The 19,222-nt window shown below is 40.4% G+C and overlaps 1 protein-coding gene across 2 annotated transcripts in view; it reads left to right on the forward strand.

Annotated features, from left to right (window-relative positions):
• macrod2 (mono-ADP ribosylhydrolase 2) overlaps positions 1–19,222 on the forward strand; it is a 396,983-nt gene that overhangs the window by 256,941 nt on the left and 120,820 nt on the right. For both annotated transcript variants that reach the window (XM_034152126.1, XM_034152125.1), the window contains exon 6: positions 7,737–7,858. In XM_034152126.1, the coding sequence (XP_034008017.1) occupies positions 7,737–7,858 (122 nt within the window). The remainder of the gene's footprint in view (positions 1–7,736; positions 7,859–19,222) is intronic.

Raw genomic sequence — 19,222 nt, forward strand, 5'->3', positions numbered from 1 at the left:
AAAACGTGGAATCCAATAAGCCAATCAGATTTGACATCCCTTCCTGTGTCAAATGCAGGTTCATAAGAGTATAATGATCCCATCTGAGTATTGCCACTACTGGCTTGAGAACTACCTTTTCAAAAGTGCAGAATTTATTTTTCACAAGCCAATCAGAGCAGAATGTTAGAAAAGCTGGCTGTAAGGAGAAAGATGGGGGTGAATCCAGCTATATTCAGACAGACAGTGTAACATTAAAGCATGTAAAAACATAGCATAGAGTAAAAACACAAAACACAAGTATATACATAAACATTTAAATAACACTGTATGTCGCTCATTAGGCCTATATCTGGCTCAAATCGTTCACTGGTTAACAGCTAAGTTATGTTATTAAGTCAGACGTATCTTTAACCTTGCCCAACTCTTTGTTTATCTCTCTCTTACTATTGATACTGTCTTGTTTATTCAAGTGGCACAATAGGTTAAAAAGAAACCTGAACTGGGCACAGTGTGGCTCTGTGAATCCACACTATAGTCGTTACCCATGTTTACGGATGGTGATCCTCACCTGCCAAAACTCTAACATGGCGTGTAGCGCTCCGACACTCTGACAGTGAGTTACAGATGAAGGCGTAGAAAGCGCTGGAAAGCCTTTTTACATTTGTTTTTCCTTCATGGGCCGTTGAACGCTTTGAAGAGACAGCTTGGTGATTGACAGATAGACGTGTCCCCTCATTTCACAATCACTAGCACTTATTTGCTGTCATGTTTAGATGTGTGGAAGCAGTCACTAATTATACCCAGCATGTACAGAAACGTTAACAAAGTGATGCTTTATTTTGACTGCTTGCCTACGCTGAGCAATGTTTGAATAGAGCATGAAATTATAGAGCACTGAGTGTACTGTAGTGTACGGGATAATGACAATATTAATAATTACGTCTTCATCTTGTTATCAAATGAAATGAATGTTCTCTACTTGTATGCATTTCTAAATGAAAACGACTGCTGCACTTTTTGTTATGAAACCGATGTCCCAGCTTGTATTGTCCATCAACTGTGTGGCTCAGTGGCGGCTGGTGGAAAATATTTTAAGTGGGGCTGTGGAAATGGTGATCAAACAATACTAGGGGCGTCCGGGGGGATTGTCCCCCGGTAAATTTTTTTGAGAAAAGACCCCCTAAATTATGACTTCTGGTGATGTTAGAGGGGGGGGGGGAGGACAATTTGAGGCTTAAAAATATGAGAAGACTGATCAATACCTCCATAACTTCAGTGTGGTTAGCTATGAATCTTCCAAAACTTCCAAACACCTTGTCCTGGACATAGTTTCTACAGCATAAACTGTGCTAACAAGCTGAGATTCCACAGATTCTAGAAATATAAGTATCATCACTGAGCGATCAGAACTCGCGACAGGGGAAGCAAATACAGACATCACACGACGTAGCTTTAGGTAGCAAAACACGGAGATATGCTCACCTTTTGCAGAATAACAATTCTGATCAAAAACGAGAAAAACGCAGCTGAAGGTTAATCCAATGTGTCTGTCACTTTGAAAAAATGATTGATGATCCATAATTCCATTTTTATGTCAAAAACTGAGTTTCATTAGCTGCTAATGGTAGCTTCCAGAGTGTATGACAGCTTCCTGTTTTGTCTCCTTGGATACGAGTCCAAACAACTCACAGACTGCACCGGGCGCTCACGTAGGAGCCCTGTGACCATCAGATTTGACGACGCTGATTGGCTGAAATTATGTTTCGGCGGCATAGTTTAAAGATAGCAACAGTTGGCTTCTGCTGCACTTGCTGCACTCTCGTCTGGGCGCTGTGAATAGCGCCCAGACGAGAGGGAGTAATGATACACGGGCAAGGCCAGGCAGGAAACATGTGACTTATCAGTAACTTTAGACATCGTAACACAATTTTAAACAAGATTTTATTGTAGATTATACATTTTACTGATACCAATTATATAATATTTACCTTGTTTATTAAAAATACAAATAAAAATAAAATATATATTTTTTATATATATATTTTTTTATTTTTTTATTTTTTTAATGTGGGAAGAGGAGGGGCGGCGCCCCTAGCGCCCCTATGGGCCGGCCGCCACTGGTGTGGCTGTAAGTGAAACATTCTTTAAAAGTTTTGACTCAAAGAGAAAAGTTTAATTAAAGATTTATTCAATGTGTACTTTATCATTGAATTGCCCTTTAAATGACACTCACTCCTTTACTCTCCTGTGTTTTCCCCTTTTGTTTTTTTTATGTTTTAAGGGAAAAAACAACAAAGAAATTCAATATTAATGGCACACAGACAGGAGATTTCAGCGAGTGCTGTGTTACTTCATTGATCTTCTTTCTTCAATTTGCTGTGATGCATTACACTGTAAAGCCTGTCTAAATCAAGTCTTATATAACACAAGACAGGCACAACAACAAGCGACTTCTTCTAGATTTCACCAATCCTACGTTTTTATTTTTTATAATAGACCCATCATTTTTGGGAGATGCTGCTTTTTCTGATTTTATTAGTATATATATTATTATTTATTTAGTTTTTTTTAAAGATAAGTTCTGGTCTTTCTGCTTATTTAACAGCAATAGAGAGGCTATTTCAGCTTGAGCCTTTTCAGTGTGCTGATCCACCCTTTACAATTCAAGTCAGTGATTCACTGAGCTACTGCACCTCTTGACTTTTAGATTATCCAACTGATTTTCAGCATCAGTCATAGAAATGTATAGAGACATTTAATTATACCAGCAAGGCCTTCACGAACGTATATATTCCACTCTCCATGCAAAATCTGGCTTACCCCATGGAAATTGGGACTGCAGTTAAATGAAATTTGGCTGAATTTCTTAATGGGCTTAAAGTCATTATGTGCTTTGTTGATTCTTAAGTGTGGAGGATAATTGCCATGGGCAGCACGAAAGTAGTTTGATTATTGTCTGCTGCCTCTTGTGAATTATAATAGATATAAATGAGGCTCCCATATCCACATATCTCTTTGGTACTAACAGTTGTTGGCAAGAATGGTACCATTCAGGAGCAGTCACACTACAGTAAACGTGTCGAAGCCTTTTGGAATAGTTTTTATGTGGAATGGTAAAGCAGCCTCAAAGTCAGCTCAGGCACGTAGAAATGAAAGATTGATTAGGCTGTGAAGTGCTGGTCCCTCTCGGAAAAAGCACAGCACTTCTCTTCTAAATGAAGTCTCGATCTTTCAAAAGATGTTTCAGTTGCTAAGAAAGTGGTGACTTTGAAGTAAGCCATGTCCCTTTGGTAGTTATTCAGCAGAGGAATATTTGAGTAGGCTTGTACAAGATGTTCACACATGTGCTTCAAAGCTGGGATGGTGAAGGGTCACTTTGTGTCCAGTCCATCCCTTACAGAGCAGGCTTTTTCAGAAAAATCAATTACCACTAGGGATATCCTCTCCATCAGGATTTAATTTTATATTAGGATTCTTTTGCTGCTGATCTGAGACTTTTACTTTCACGAATGTGCTGAAATTGTTTCCCCGTCTGATATTTGTATTTACCAACATTATGCATCTGCACAGTATCCAGTAAGGAATTTAAAGAAATATGTCAAGATGTGTTTTTCATCTGAATAGCTCTGCATAAAGAAAAAAATGTCATGCGTCACAGTTTTCTTTTTAATGACTTCCAGTAGTTTGCTTTAGTATTTGCTATATTTGTGTCAGTCTGGAACTAGTTCGAACTGGAATTAGAAGTCCATCTAAGAGCAGTCCAGTTAAGAGCAGTTTAAAAAACAACAAAACCTTCAAAATGTCAATGTCACTTTGCAGTTAATATTTAAACGGGACCTATCATGCAAAATGCACTTTTGTACGTCTTTTATACATGAATATGTGTCCCCGGTGTTCCAGGGAACTCACCAAGTGTCAGAAAACACAACCCTCTCTATTTTCCTCCATACCCAAATCTCTAAAAAAGGGGCTGCAACGGATCTGATAAAAACTGATCCAGATTTGAACACTGTCCTGACGTCAGGACAGTGGCGCTACGGCTATTGGGCCAACTCCACCAATCAGGAGGAGACAGCCACGGCCATTGCCGTTCGAAAGCGCTGGAGACGCTGTAGTACATATGCCAGGCCTGTAGATGGTGCTGTTCTCACAGAATCTGCCCTTGCCAAAAACAGAGCTAAAAAATGTCAAATTGAGCAAAATGAGGCATGGCTAAAATGCATGATCTGTTTGGTATTTTGAAAAAAAAAAGGTATAAATATGCCTTATATAGGTATGGTCCTACACTATATTATTCAAATATAGCATGATAGGTCCACTTTAACATTATTGTTAAACATTAAATTACACTCTTTGCAAATACCTTAAGGGAATGGTCAATGTATTCTAAATACTCCTCTGACGAAATGCACCCTATGCTCTTTTGCTGTGATTTCTTAACAACACAAGGCAGGAAAGTGCTAAACAAAAAAGATCTAAAAAAACAAGAATTGTCTGTTGAATCTGCTTGTTTCCCCATTTCAGTGCTTTTTATATTGACCTTCAAGAATTGATGGGAGGAATGTGTGCTAATCACGGCACATTAGAAGTCTAAAACTGGCCCCCATAATGCATGCACTGGGGCCATTGAAAAGGAAAATGACCAAGCAGCAATCTTAAAGACTGCACTGAATCAATGTTAGGGCAGTTTGCAGTCAGTGGAGAACCTGCTCATGCTGAGTGTTCACAGCAACAGAGGATACACATTTAGACATATGCAGAGGAAAATAAAGCTCTCACTCATGTGTTGCCATACAAAGTGTGTATTGCACAAAAGGCACTGTCAGTCAATCTTCAGCCTGGTTATGGTATTTAACTTGGTCCTTGGAGTTTAACACGTAATTATCTTTGACTCTATTAAAAAGAAGAACATATATATGTTGTTGTTCGTTTTGTTTGTTTTTCTTCAGAAAGCCTATAGGCTCATGGGGAAATAAAGCATGGTTTGAATGGCAATCATCAGTCTTTGCTGGTTCAATTGTGTTACTGACCTTGTAGCCCCCAGCAGGAGACCAAATCAACAAATCTGTTGGAGATATTGGAAAAACCCTGCTAAAACATTGCTGGGATGGAAGCTCATTAACTCATGGTGGAACAGGTCTTGATGGAGGTGTGTGTAGTTGGGATTTTATTGTATGTGTGATAAATACGTGTTTTGTTAAATTCCTAAATGACTTGGCTGATTGTTGGTCCTACATGGTAATTATGTAGTTATGTTCTGTTTCTTAACCGTTTAAGGCTTTTTATTTCACTCTCCCTTTGGCGTTTTTTTGTATCACTTATTAAGTTTAATCTTTTTAATAAGTTAAAGGTCAGGACTGCAGAGTACATCTTTTTAAAGATTTGAAATGTTCTGATATTGACTGATTAATTTGCCTTCAACATACTAAGCAAGAGCATCCCTTTAATGTGTTTCATCTGGATGTCTCTTGATGTTTTTTACTGCATCCCTTATCAACCCCGCAATCAAGCCCAGCCCCCCCCGAGAGCAAAAGGGCCGCTAGTAATCTTTTCAACCCTGCACAGATAGAGATTTATGTGCCTCTTGTGCGAAGGTTGCACAGAGATAATGGTATACATGTGTCGCTATGTGCTTCTGAGCATCGCAGCAACACTGATACACTGAAATGTGTCTGTCAGCTAATGGATGCATATAATGATAAAAGCTGAGGCTTCCACCAGGAGAAAGGGAACAATAATGATGAAGACCCAGGTTGGATGGATTATCTGCCAGAGCTTTTCAAACTCTTATTACAAAGAGCATCTTTGGATAATTTATGTATTGAAAAACATTGCGGTCATAAATAACAATTGCCTGAGTCTTCATACACATTGGAAAAATCAAGTATTTTCCTAGAGTGCTCACCCTTTGGTAAGAGCATATTCAAGGTTAAATTGCTCACAGCTAATGCACACCACTTACATGCTTATTTTTTATTAATTTTACTTAACTAATCTGAATATTTTTTTCTTTTTCGGTGTCCATGCAGAAGACTAGACTATACAAAACAAACTAACAAGTTCTTTTTTGAATACATTTCCTACAATTTGTAGCAGATTAATGGCCAGTTACCACTTATTGCAAATTATAATAATGATTTTGTTTGATTTATTGACAAGCTAACGGAGATACTAAAGCAGCCGCTGAGGGTTTTGAAGCTCTAAAGTTCCTCCTGTAATATCCCTTACAAAATGCAATGTGTCTTTTACCTTACAGTAACACAGCTGTATAAATATGTATTTGATGTGCAAGTGTTGAGTATACAAGTGGACTTCGGCACTGGTGAAATAAGAAATGTTTACATTTTCCTGAATTCACCAGTAGTCTGGTCTTTGGCGCTTGACCTCACTCTAATTGGCATGTTGCCGTTCTTGTAGTGAAGAATTTCATGAATTATGCACGGTAAACAACTTACCACGTGTCCTACTATAACCACATTGTGCTGTGCAAAATCAGCCTACTATTCTGGAAAAGACAGCTCCATTCTCATTACAGCCCGTCGTCAGCTGAGCTGGGGATCGCCTTGTTTCTTACCTCTCCAACAGAAAATATCTCCCCTTTGCAACACCAGTGAAAGCCTCTTGATTATAGTGGATCCCAATGTATTTCATCATCCTGACCTATTAAGCAACCAGACATACAACTGAGAACTACATTTAATCCATAAATGATTTATGGTCAAGTAGAGTAGTAATATAACTTACATACTCTGTGGGAAAGTGAGGCTAAGTGTTTTATATTATGAGTAAACGCCGAGGCTGCTGTGTTTTCCTCGTGTGCCCTCACCTGAACAGGGTTTCATTTCTCAGTATTCATACTTCCAGAGGGTTTAATATTTTAGTGCACAGAAATAGGAACTTAATGCCTTAAGTTGCAAAGATATGAGTAACATCTGATCTATATTTAATGTGCTACGAATTGAGATTCAACAGCCAATAACGCTGGATAAAGTAAAAGACAGATACTGTACTGTAGACTCTGAAACAGTCTGCTTTGAAACAAACACAAAAACATTTATAAAGTCATGGCTCCATTTATCATAGTATACAAGGACTTGATATTACAACTAATGTATTTGGTAAAGTAACATTTCATTTTATATTTAAATTGAGTCTGTGTAAATACAACCTGTGTGTGCCCCACCTTTCTGGAATGCTGTGTGGGCGATGCAGAGTAACTTCTGGTTTATTGATGTTGACCTGTCCTGTCCAGCGCTGAGAAGGCCAAGGGTAGTCAGGCAGAATGTGGAAGATTATGTTTCTGTCAAGTCACTGCTTAGATTCTCTTATTTTCCTGTCATCACCCCTATGATTCAATTAAGAAGCTGCATTCCTCAGTCTGGCCAGGCCAGACAAGGAGACCAGTGATTGACAGGTAAAGACATTACTATGCAGAGGGAAAGAGAGTACGGGGAGAGATATGAATATGTGAGTAGATGGCATAAAATAATCTTGTAATTGATTTTTCCATCTAAGCTGCCATTTCATTTACTGAATAAATGAATTCATTTCGGGCAGTGGGTTGTTCATGCTGTCCCCATTGTGTCATTGTGAAGACAAACTTAATCGTGTTTGGTATTTGATGATGATTTTGCAGATTCTTTAAACTTTTGCCCGACTGCTCAGACAGCATTATCTCTACACTACAAGGCGCTGATGTAACCTTGATAGATGGCCTGTGCTGAAATGAGCTTTGTGTTGTCTCCTCCCCACAGATGTGATCCACACCGTGGGCCCGGTGGCCAGAGGTCATGTGGGCCCTACCGAGTCCAACGACCTCACCTCCTGCTACCAGAACTCCCTCAGGCTGATGAAGGAGAATGACTTGAGCACTGTGGTGAGTACAGTACGCTACCAGCACTCATCTGAGGAGAAATTAGTCCCTGTTCTGTGCAGCTTGAAAGAAGCAAATTATGGGCTTCTGTGTTTTTGCTTGACAGTAAATAAGCCTTCAGCGAGAAACGCTGTGTTTGAAAATGTTTAGGAAATTTGGAAAAGGTACAAGAACAAAAGGATTTAGCATCTTTCATTTCAGATACAGTTCTGAAAAGCCTTAATCTTCTTTATTTAGACAATAGCAACAGAGAACACAACAAAATGGTAATGTTTCATGTTTGTCAAATTAAGGCTTTTCATGTCGACTACTTTGGCTTGTGATTAAATGAAAGGCAGGCCTTTGAATGCATCACTTAGTATTGCCACTGCACACAACTGCACAGTTTTTCCTCTTCATCTTTGTTTGGGAAGCCACTTTTGGGTTAGAAAACTGTGACCTTTCTTTAATTCTTTAAAGGTGTTGACGTACATGTTTGATTCATTATGTTTTGAGCTTTTAAACACAGCTTTTGAAAGCAGAGGGTTTAGTGAATGTGGCTGAATCAGAAGGGTTTTAGATGAGACAATGCCCACACAATCCACAGCTGGCAGCGGCCAATCCTTCACACACTAGCCCTGCTTCCTGCCTGTTCTGGACCGTATGTTTCTGTCTGGTCCACGTGATATATGGATTTGCCCTGCCCACAGAGGGTAAACACATCAGTATCACACCAAATAGCCACAAATCACATTTTCTGCACCAGCCTGCTGCCCCACAGCCTCATCAGAAGCCAATCAATGGAAGTACTCAACAACAGAGAGGATGCATAAATGAGTGCCAGTTTCATTAAAGATGATTGTGACAAATTCCTGCTCTGTTGATGACTTATTATAAGTGCAACAGACACCTCTAGGTAGCAATTAAATGGATTGTTAAGCATGATGACGGAAGTTGTTGTGGTAAGTGTTTTTGAAGTTTTATCAAAATCAGCAGCATGCCTGCTGAACAGCCGCATCCGTGAAGATATGATGAGCCACAAGCATGACATTAAATTACAATGTCATTTGAACAATAGAATCATTGACTCTGTAGGGCACAGACGAGGCCTACTCTGCAGCCCTGGCCCCTCAGGCCTCATTGTAGGAACACAACACCAGCTTGTCTGCTTTCATACACAAACGTTCCAATCCTTTCTTTGCTCCTGGCACATTCCAAAGATGTATTTAGTAAAAGCCTATCTCTTGATTTATTTGTCCAATAATCCGAGTATTTATAAGAAACAGAGGTTCTGTTTTTACAATGAGTTGCCTGTATCCTGTCTAATGTATTTATACAGCTGCTCTGTGTTGAACTAGCTTCAATGAAAACACTGGTGTTGTGTGATTGACTGGCTTTGTAGGATGAACACAGTCATTACATTTTCTTAGCCACAGTCCATGTTGTATCTCCCTGCTGCAAGGACAACAGCAAGTTTACAAAAAGCAAAAGGGAAATAACGTTTTGTTCTTGCAAAGATTTGGCCTTCATTTATTTTCCCCCCAGCCTGCCTTGATATGCAAGGCTTATTGAACAGAGGCTCTAGTTGTATTTCTTCCTTAACAGACAGTCCTGGGTCTCTCTAGGTGCAGAGTACAATGAGTCCACGTTTTTGGTTAGATGATCAGCTCTAAGCTCAATTTGACTCATCTGAAAGGGTCTCACTGTGAGTTTTGCTTTTTGAGAGAAACAAGAGATCCCACCGAAGATGGGCACCCCGCCAAGTGGGTCTACAAAGTGGGGGAAAAGGGGGGCTACATTTGGGAATCTAAGACGGCTGGCTCCCTAATGGGGATTCCAGGGTATTACAAAGGAATAGGAATCAAAACAAAGCCTAACACAAAATAAACTTCAGCATGAAAGATTAAAAAGAAGCAGAGCTTGGTAGTTAATCCCTGTTACTTAGAGCTCAAAGCCACCCTTTAGGCTATGAAACAGTTGGGCTACTACAGCCATCTCCTCAAACTCTTTGTGATTTTATCAAGACAGGGAGAAAACTGGGAATAGTACAGCATTTCACGACTGAAAATGCACTTCCTTTACCTTGAGGCAGATCAGTGTGTCTAACGGAACATTTACTAGAATTCCCAGAAGTCAGAAATGAGATGGAAGAGCTTTTCCTGTCCTTCAGTGATGTGCTGTTCCTGTCCCAGTGTACAGTGTCACACTGATCTACAGCTCTGCAGCGACACAACTGGGGAAGATGGAAGATGTGAGTTCTAGGCAACTAAAGGCATTTCCAGCCTGAGTTTATTGGATGTTTCTGAGTTTCTAGGTTGTATACTTACCGCAACTATAAAATGAAACAAATGTAAAAGTAACAGCTTGAATCAATTACACCATTAAGTCATAAAGTTGTCCTTCTGGGGCAGCTCAGACAGCAGATCATGAGGGCATTTAAATGAAACCCCTTGTTTTTTTTCATATTTGAGAGATAATTAAGAACATTTTAAAAGTTATGTTAACTGTCTCAGGTCAGAGAAGTACATGTTTAAGTTAATTTTGTTTGAGAACACTCAAAGCTCATCATTAACTGTTGCATAAAATCTCTTCACCAAATGTTAGTGTCTCCAAAGGCTTGAAGCTTATGCGCATGGATACTTTGCCAAGTCTGTATTGGCTGAAATGTGAAGGCAGATGTGCACATTTTGTTTATATGGCTTCCCTTGGCCCACAGGGTAAACTATAAGTATAGGATGCAGTTCCAAGCTGTACTGAGCGATGGCCTTCACATGAAAAATGACGATCAACCTGCTGTTTAACCCCCACAGTGAAGTTCACAGCTATCTGGAGCGGTCCAGGCTTTAACACCCTCGCACCATCTAAGGCTCTCGATAAATATCGGATGACTGGATGGCCTATTGAGTTCTGTTTTCCAAATCATTTGGCTGCAGTTCCTGCTGGAAAGTGATACCGTGTATGTGTGCCCATGTGCATGTATATACTTACACATGCTCTTTGACGTGCATCTTCCTGGGGCATATGTGCCTGTGTGGTGGCAATGCTCCTGCTGATTTCTTCCCTGCCTAGAGGACTCTTATGCTTTAGTGCTTTTCTTTGCTCTTTGCTGCGGCTGAAAGAGCAGCACGCTGTCACAGCTCCCTCGGCTCTGACTGACCGCAGCCACCATGCCAGAGTTGCCGTCTTGGCTCTGCAACATCACACAGGGGAGCTGTGGGAGCTGTGCAGCCTGTGAGCAGAGTTAGGAGCAGCACGTTGTCAAACAGCCCCCTCCTCTGCTCACTGCTTGTTACACTACAGTATGTTATTCGCTTCCAACGGAGGCTCAGGTGAGGAGCCAAAGATGTAATGTGACTAATTTTGGTGGATTGATTCTAGACATGAATTGTAATAATAACTCTGTCTCACTGATTAACCACTGAGTCCGGAGTTATAGAATTGAAATGGTCTCATCGCGGTTTTTCTGATATATGCCATTGTCATGGTCCTTTTGAAAACAGCTGATATCATTTAGGAAAATCACTCCGCAGCAGTACCCCGCTATTGCGTTACCAGAAAATTCAGAAGATATTTGATGGGGGGGAAAATAGTTTTCTGTAATTTGTTTGTGTGTTAAGATGCCATGCAGTGCGTAAAACATGCAGATTTCCCACCACTGACTGAGACCTGCCAATCACATCATCTTCTTACTAAAAGATAAATGCCTTGCAATCAAGAATAGGCTGTTATTATCTGGTAAAAAAAAAGAAGAAAGATCACCAGCATTTAAAGATGCAGTCGTGAGTATGAGTGTACTGTATCCGTGGACAGACAGACCCTGGGGTGCCTCTCCTCCAAAGAGCTGCTAAGCCATACAGTACATGGGACTGAGAAGACGGTTAATGCGGGTCCCCTGTCTTGGTTAGTCATGGAAGGCTGCTCAAATTCTTCCCTGGAAGCAAGCATAGCATCTGTCAGGCAAAAACAGACAGACTGTGTGGAGGGGGACGCCACCATCTGCAAGCCATCCAGCCTTAGACTCTGTTTTGTTTTAGAGAGCGTATTAAACACCCCCTTGACTGTGGCCGTTATAGAATAAGAGTATAACTATGTTTACCCAAAACATCATTATTGTTTTATTTCATTTAGCCTTGATTTTCAGTCTTTGGGGAGTGTTCTGATAAATAACTGTGAATTTAGTCTTAACAGGCAACTAAGCCTCCTTTTTGTTCATAATTTGACGCTGACAGGCCGCAATTTGATGGTCTTTGAAAGTAACTGTCATTAAGCTATTTCTGGCAGTGTGCTGGCAGCTGTCAGTGTGGACAGTGACAGGGTCCCAGACTGCATTTAGTGGTCTCCTCTCTGACTCCCTGGCGGCCCTGGAAGTGTTTTGTAGTCATAACACACTGGCTTCGAGGAGATCCAGCAGGGAAGCCACAAATTGCCCGTTGAGAAAAATGCTGAAAGCCAAGTGGATTGGAGATGAATGGTGTAGAATGATAGGATTAGCCTCCCTTCTCTGTGGGCTCATTCCAAGGCTGCGAGGAGTATTAACTCCCATTCATTTTGCCCGACAGTGTTCCCAAAATGCATTCCTGCAAACGATATCTTATGGTGAAACATCAGCATGCACACCGTTCTTGAAGATGACAGCTGATAGCCCCTACCAGATAATCGGTTTAACACGACAGGGACAGCAAGCGAAGAACTAACAAACGCTGTATCACTGGGATAAGTGACCATGCCCCCAAGGTGTCTTTAATAAACACAACAGCTGGGGTTTGAGGGCAGGTTAACTTTATTTTGGCACACTAGAGTTAAAAGCATCTCCTCTGTTATGAATTGTAAAAAAAATAGCAGTAAAGAACTTTTACTGTTCAACCTTTTATTAATGTAGGTCACTGGTGATATTTTAAAATGTGTTTTTTACTGCTCATTTAAGTGCACTGGAGAGTCTTTGTCATTATTTATGTTTCCAAATACTACCATATCAAACTTAACGACTTTGTACTCCACCCTATTCCATTTGGGTTTGCAGACGCCCCAAGTGATTAATTAATTTCCATTTATGCACTGAACAGATCGCGCACAAACTTTTCCTCTATTCGCTTCTCTACCCTTTCTCGTAAATTATTGTCCGCGAGTGCAAGCGACTACAGATTTAATTATATAATGGCTGAGACAAGTATAGAGGAATGATTGTGCACATACTTGGCTTCTGATCACAGCAAAGTAAACTGTACCATTAATTGGGATAGAAGAATGAGAGGTTTACTGCTGATCTGCTTACATAACGCAGTTGGTCTTTGTGTCTATATTGCCCAAAATCCACTGTAGTGCATGCCTTGAATTCCTCCAGAGTCAAATCCAAGCTCATTTTCTTTATGACAATATTTGCAGAACTTAATGTGCATATGGGCTGCGGACCCTTTTCAGACCTTCACAGCCAGGTGCAATTATGTAGCAGCGTTTTCATAGTATAGGAATAAAGGAGCCTTTCCCAACAGACCCCAGCTGCTTTTCACATATTTTCAATATTCTACTAAATGTCAGTCTTTAGCAGTTTTCACACTTCTGTACCTTTTGATTGCTGTACTAGGCTCCATTCAGCTGTGTGTAATGAAGGTTAAGTCTCATATGTCACAGAGGAAGGCCAAATGCTAAAGAGACAATGCTCAAACCATTTGCATCAAATGTCAGGTGAATAGGATTTTCTTCAACCCATTTTCTGTCTCATCTAATTGTTATATATATATTGGTAAACACTTTTGTAATTGCACTTCTCTAAACCAGCAGATATAGATGTTCGTTCTGTTCTACCTCGATATCATGCGTCGCTCCATAGGTGCGTTTCAGTTCCTTTTGTAAAACCTGTAAGCATCCTAGCATTTATCCCAGTGTTAATCCATTTGAAAATCTTGAGTGGAAACCCAGCCTAAATAAGTAAGAAAAAACGTTTTAATATGTGCCACAGAGGAATGTGTGATTACAACACGGACCTCTCTGTGGCCACCAGTCAGCAGGCGTTGCGTCTAGCTCTAGCCCACTTCCACATACAGTACCTGCTTGCAATGCAAAGGTTAATTAGACTGAAGCTTTCAAAAGGTCACGATGCCATTTAAATTAGCCACTGCTATTTATCTGATCCGAATCATTGGCAACACAGGGCCAATTAGGTCCAATTACACTGATAGTGGTTGTGGTGGTCTGCCACCTAGTCAAAGTTAATGGCCATTGGAACCCCAATTACCCCATGCCCTGATTAAGAAGGAGGCATTCACAGCAGGAGGCGCTTCATGTCTGGGTAAAGAGGACAGCCAGCCATATTACCTTCCCTTGACATTCCCGTCACTCCAGGGAAGACTGCAGAACTTTATGCGAGGTGAAATATTAGGATATGTAAAATGTGACATTTCCACACATCTAGAGGGGGGTAATCACAGTTGATGGGGATTGAAGAGGTAATCTTCAAAATGTCTATGTGGAGTGAGCTGATGTGAGCATGCTAGTGTCTTGATTACAAGCACAGGAAGCCCATGGCAATCATCACAGAGACTAAACCCTGTCTCCTACAAAGGCTACTCTACCTACAGGAGATGTTCTGTGAGGGAAATGACAGCGGTTCTGTTCGAGATGAATGTACTCTGACAATAATAAAGGCTCTTCAAATATTTTAAGTATTAAAGCACAGTCAAGCCGTATAAGACTCAAGCGCTCAGGCTGGTTTCACTTGATGTTTTTCTCTGCCGCTGTACCTTGCTGTGAGGAGCTCCTGGAGACGGTCTCCTGAATTTCTATGAGGCTCATCTCCCTCTGCAGTTTCTGAGAATAGAATCGACAGCCAGCACCCAGCTGCGCGACTGTCGAAGAAAGTTGTTGATTAAACAGATGTCTTTCCCGCCGTATGCCATGAGACAAGAACACCACAATAAGCATGCATTAATTATACATACCTGAAGAACGTGGGCAATACAGGAGAACAAAGGCTATTTCTGTCTTTCTTTGTATCTGCTATGCCACAGGAAGGAGAAAAGTGTATGCCTTTTCATCCTCCTGTTTGACTCACAGAGAACAAACAGCAAAAAAGTGTGGAAATCTACCCAAGGAAAGAATAGTTAAGTGACAATTAGTTCTGATTAGCAACACCTGATTCAGAGTAATTTGCAACAATGCTGGTTTACAAAGTAGGTCTCAAGTCATTTTCCTGAGGAAGGATATCACATTGTTTCCGACAAGACAAATCTCTAGTAGACAGAATACATGGCCAGTGGCATCTTGTTTGCTTTGAAGGGTCCTTTAACTATACACAATCTCAACAAAAATAACCTAGCCCTTGCAGAACACCTAAAAGCCAGTTTTTTTTTTCCTTTAGTAGTCTTGGGTGATTGAGAGTTGTGATTGCGTATGAAACACTAGTGTCATCAAACACTTCCTCCACTAGTTATAACCGTTTCTCCTTGGATCAAAGGAGCTGAACAGGAGAGGAGGATGTGAAATAGATCACATGCAAAGCATTTCTAATGCTCCTCAACTGAGCAAATCTCAGCAAATCTCCCAGATACTGTAACAGATTGCTGTTCATCCACAGCGGACCTTGGTGGCATGCGCTCTTGTTTACATCATTATGGTTAATTAGCATGCAGATACAGTCCAGCCAACAGCTCCTGCTCCGCTGTGCGTCACTGAAGCCGGACAGAGCCGTCACACTCTGTCATCTCATTACTGATGCAGCACTATCCCACAGGGAGACTTCGTGCTGCTTCAGTGTTTGGTCATCCTTGAGTCTATGACCATCCAAACAGGGTGTATAAATGAAAAACCAGGGAAGCCCCTTTGTATGTAGTCATGTACACACCATCCAGTCATCCTCTACCTCCAACTGGCCCACAAATCTCGGCTTCTATTGTGATGTGCATGGCAACCTTTTCAATTTAACACTCACAGATGGACATTTTAATTAGTATTGAGTGAATATTAATGAGAACGCTGAGTCTGTGCGTTCCTCTTAATGCACTTAATTAAAGTTACAATGAGAGATGTTTATCATGACTGCATCAGAAAATAAGCTCCTCAGACTGTTATGTATTAAGAAAGAAAGAACATGACGATGCAAGCAGTTATTGTGTACATGTACTGCATTAGCACTAATCTGGTTAGATTAGTCTGTGGGCTGTGTGTTACGGCGGTGATGCTAATTGTTCTTTAAAGGCTCTTTCTCGCAGCCTTTCAGTCGTGGCTTTTGTGAAGCCAGGTGTTGAACCCAGAGTCGACCTTGCCAGAGCCGTGTCCATGAAACTGGAATTTCCTGGTCTATCACAGGGTTCCATTTCAACAAGCTTGCGCCCAATTATCCTTCAATCATAGTCCCCGGTCATACAGATGTGTTTGGTCCAAGTACAAGGTCTTTCTATCGTGGTTTGACACACAGGGGACATTTTCTCCGGTTCTGGCTGTACACATGAAATGGTGGAAATTAGATAGCGTCTTAGATACAGATGAATCACAGTTTTAGCTTTTACACTGAATAAGTAGCACTAATGTCACAGAAAATGAAGATGAATCAGCGTACATTAACACCTTCAGACTTACAAATTAGTTGTCAGTCTGCTAAAGGGTTTGCTAACTCTTGTTTCTCTTTCTCCTTGTGTTTTGTTTCGCGAAATAGATATACAAGGATATACAAACATTAACATCGGCTCTTTTTTAAGACTCTCAAGTATGCACTGATATTAACTGCTACCAAAATTCTAATTAATGCAAGGTAGTAATTGCTTTTGTATTCTTAAAAGCTCGGCATCAGACATAAATGATGTACAGACTGTGAAATATGTGTTATATATGTATTTGTGAGTGTTGAATGATTAGAGAAGGATTTAAAAAGACACAAAGACACAGCCTTGTTTCTCTTTGGAAAGATAAACGGTCACATTTTGTTTTCAAATCACATCACCTTGAATATACTTTAAACTGTATGATGTAGTTTTCATTTTGTAGTTCCACTTTCTTTTATTTTCAAAACCTATTTCTTCCTGAGCATAAAATGAATCCCACTGCCACACAGCCAGTGCTAGTCACATCAGGTTTTCTTCAGATCATTCATAGCTTGCCTTTTCCTAACCTTAAAACATACTGAGCACAACTCTTTGCTTTGTTTTGATAATGCATCGGTTCCTGTGTGTTTCATCAAAGACAATGCATAAAGCAGAGACCTGACAGGTATTGCGACCCCTGGGAATGTTTGTAGTGCTTTGTGCGTATCAGAAGTACACAATAGCATGTCTACATCCAGGGTATGTGTAAAGTCAGAAATGAATATTGATTGTAGTCCCCATCTGTTGGCACATATTTATCAGCATTGTTTGCTTTGATGACAGCAAACAGGGAACAGTGCATATTATGTTGACCAACTGGCCAGCCCATAGTGATGCATATTTATGAGAACTTTAGAACATACTCTAAACACAATCCTTAAGTTGTACCCACAAATTCTGTATACAAGTCTTGCCCTCTAAACATTTTGTTATCGAAACCACAGCAGTTTTCGCAGGCTCAGGTGAATGACTGAGTGCTTTGGCAGACACGCCAATGTTTATGCTCTCCTATATAATTCTTTAATCACGGCCCTATTACCCCACACACACACACACAGTTTAGTGCCATTATTATCTCCCAAGGTCACAGCTAACGAGGGCTGACGCACTGTGTCTGGCCTGTACTGATTGACTCACCATTTTAAACTGGCTCAATCTAGGCCTACTCAGCAATTCAGGAGGCAATGCAGTCCCTTGCGCCGGTTTATGAGAGAGATATATTAGCTCTAACAGTGCAGGATTGTAGTGCTTTGACGCTATGGATTGCCACAGAGGTGTCCCATACTTTTTTCTGCCTAAGCAAATGTTTTATCCAGTCTACTGGCAGTGACATTTGGGTTCTGTTAATATGTGAAAAACAGAAAAGTGTGGCCTTGTTGTTGACCCTGCACTGAGCAGTTTACCACAATAATCTAGCGAATCTAGTGAAATAAACTAGCCATCCTCTGTGGGTATGCAGTGTATTATTATTTATGTGATTTGATTTGTGATAAAGTAAAGCGGACACCTGATTTTAGATGTGCTGCTAGCCCTTGAGTTATGTCCCCACCTTCCACATTTACTCCTGTTCCAAGTTAATTAAAAATTATACGACATGTTAGCCTTATATCATTATGAAGTAGGCCTACCGAAGTAATCATTTCATAGAGCAGATTAAACATTTCTTTCATTGTCAACCAGCGACCTTGCTATCGTAAATGTCACACTCGCCTTTTATGAATGATTCTGCGACTGTCAGGACCGCAGAACACATTTTAAATTTAAATCAGCTATCACTGTGCCTATATCCATCTTTTTCATTTCACGTACACATGGATCTAGGAAACCCAAAGGTTTAGTCACCATGTCAGATGCTGAATGAAGTGGCTGCCAGAGCGAACAACGGGGTGAATCTTGTTTCATGGTTTGACTTTTCACTCCCAGCTTGGAATGCCAGATAACCTCCAAATCTCGCTCGGCTTAATATCTAATGTCACATCCATAAACCCTTGCTGATGACGATATGCATGGAATCAAATCTGGGGCACTTTATCGTTAAAGTGTAGGACCCCTCACAGGAGAGCAAAGAGCGTGAGATGGAGAACATCGAACAGAAATACGAGTGATATGTCTAGAACACCCAAAGCCAATGTTTATACCCATTTTATACTCTTATCAATGTTATTGAAAGTTTTTATTTGATCTGCACAGAACGTTATTGAACAAATAAAACCACACCAAGACAACAGTGCTACAGTTAAGTATTTCCCATTAAGCAATGCAGTGAAGAGGTTCCATAATGAAATTGGAGTGCAGTTATTTTAGAGATATATACACATTAGATCGCTTTGGCTTTATAATGGCTGCAGATTTCCAACCCGAGGTATTATTGGCTCTGCACCTGATCCCGGTCCTGCAGAGTCCTTGGCTTTCCGGAAAGAAGGCTGAGTCATGAGGAAATGTGTTTGGCTTTGAGCTCAGTCAGGTATAACGATCATGACCTACATCACGGTCTCTTACCTAAGCATAATTATCTTCATCTCTAGATCAGGCCTGTTATTATTGATACAGAGACGTTGGACCGTTACAAGACAATACATTTCCTGTTTGAAAAAAAAAGTTCTAATTATGTTTTGCAATGGAATGTGAATCCTCATTTCCATACAGTGATGCAGTACATTTATGCTCCAAAAACATGTGATGTATTTTGTGCAGAGAAATTGGTTTTCCAGTTTTAGTAACTAATTAATGCTTTATCAATATTCATGATGAACTCCACATTTAGAAAGCTGTAATTAGCTGTATTATCCTCTGGCCATTTGTGGGGGGGGAGCAA

Source organism: Trematomus bernacchii, unplaced genomic scaffold (assembly GCF_902827165.1).
Source record: "Trematomus bernacchii unplaced genomic scaffold, fTreBer1.1, whole genome shotgun sequence".
Classification (NCBI taxonomy): domain Eukaryota; kingdom Metazoa; phylum Chordata; class Actinopteri; order Perciformes; family Nototheniidae; genus Trematomus; species Trematomus bernacchii.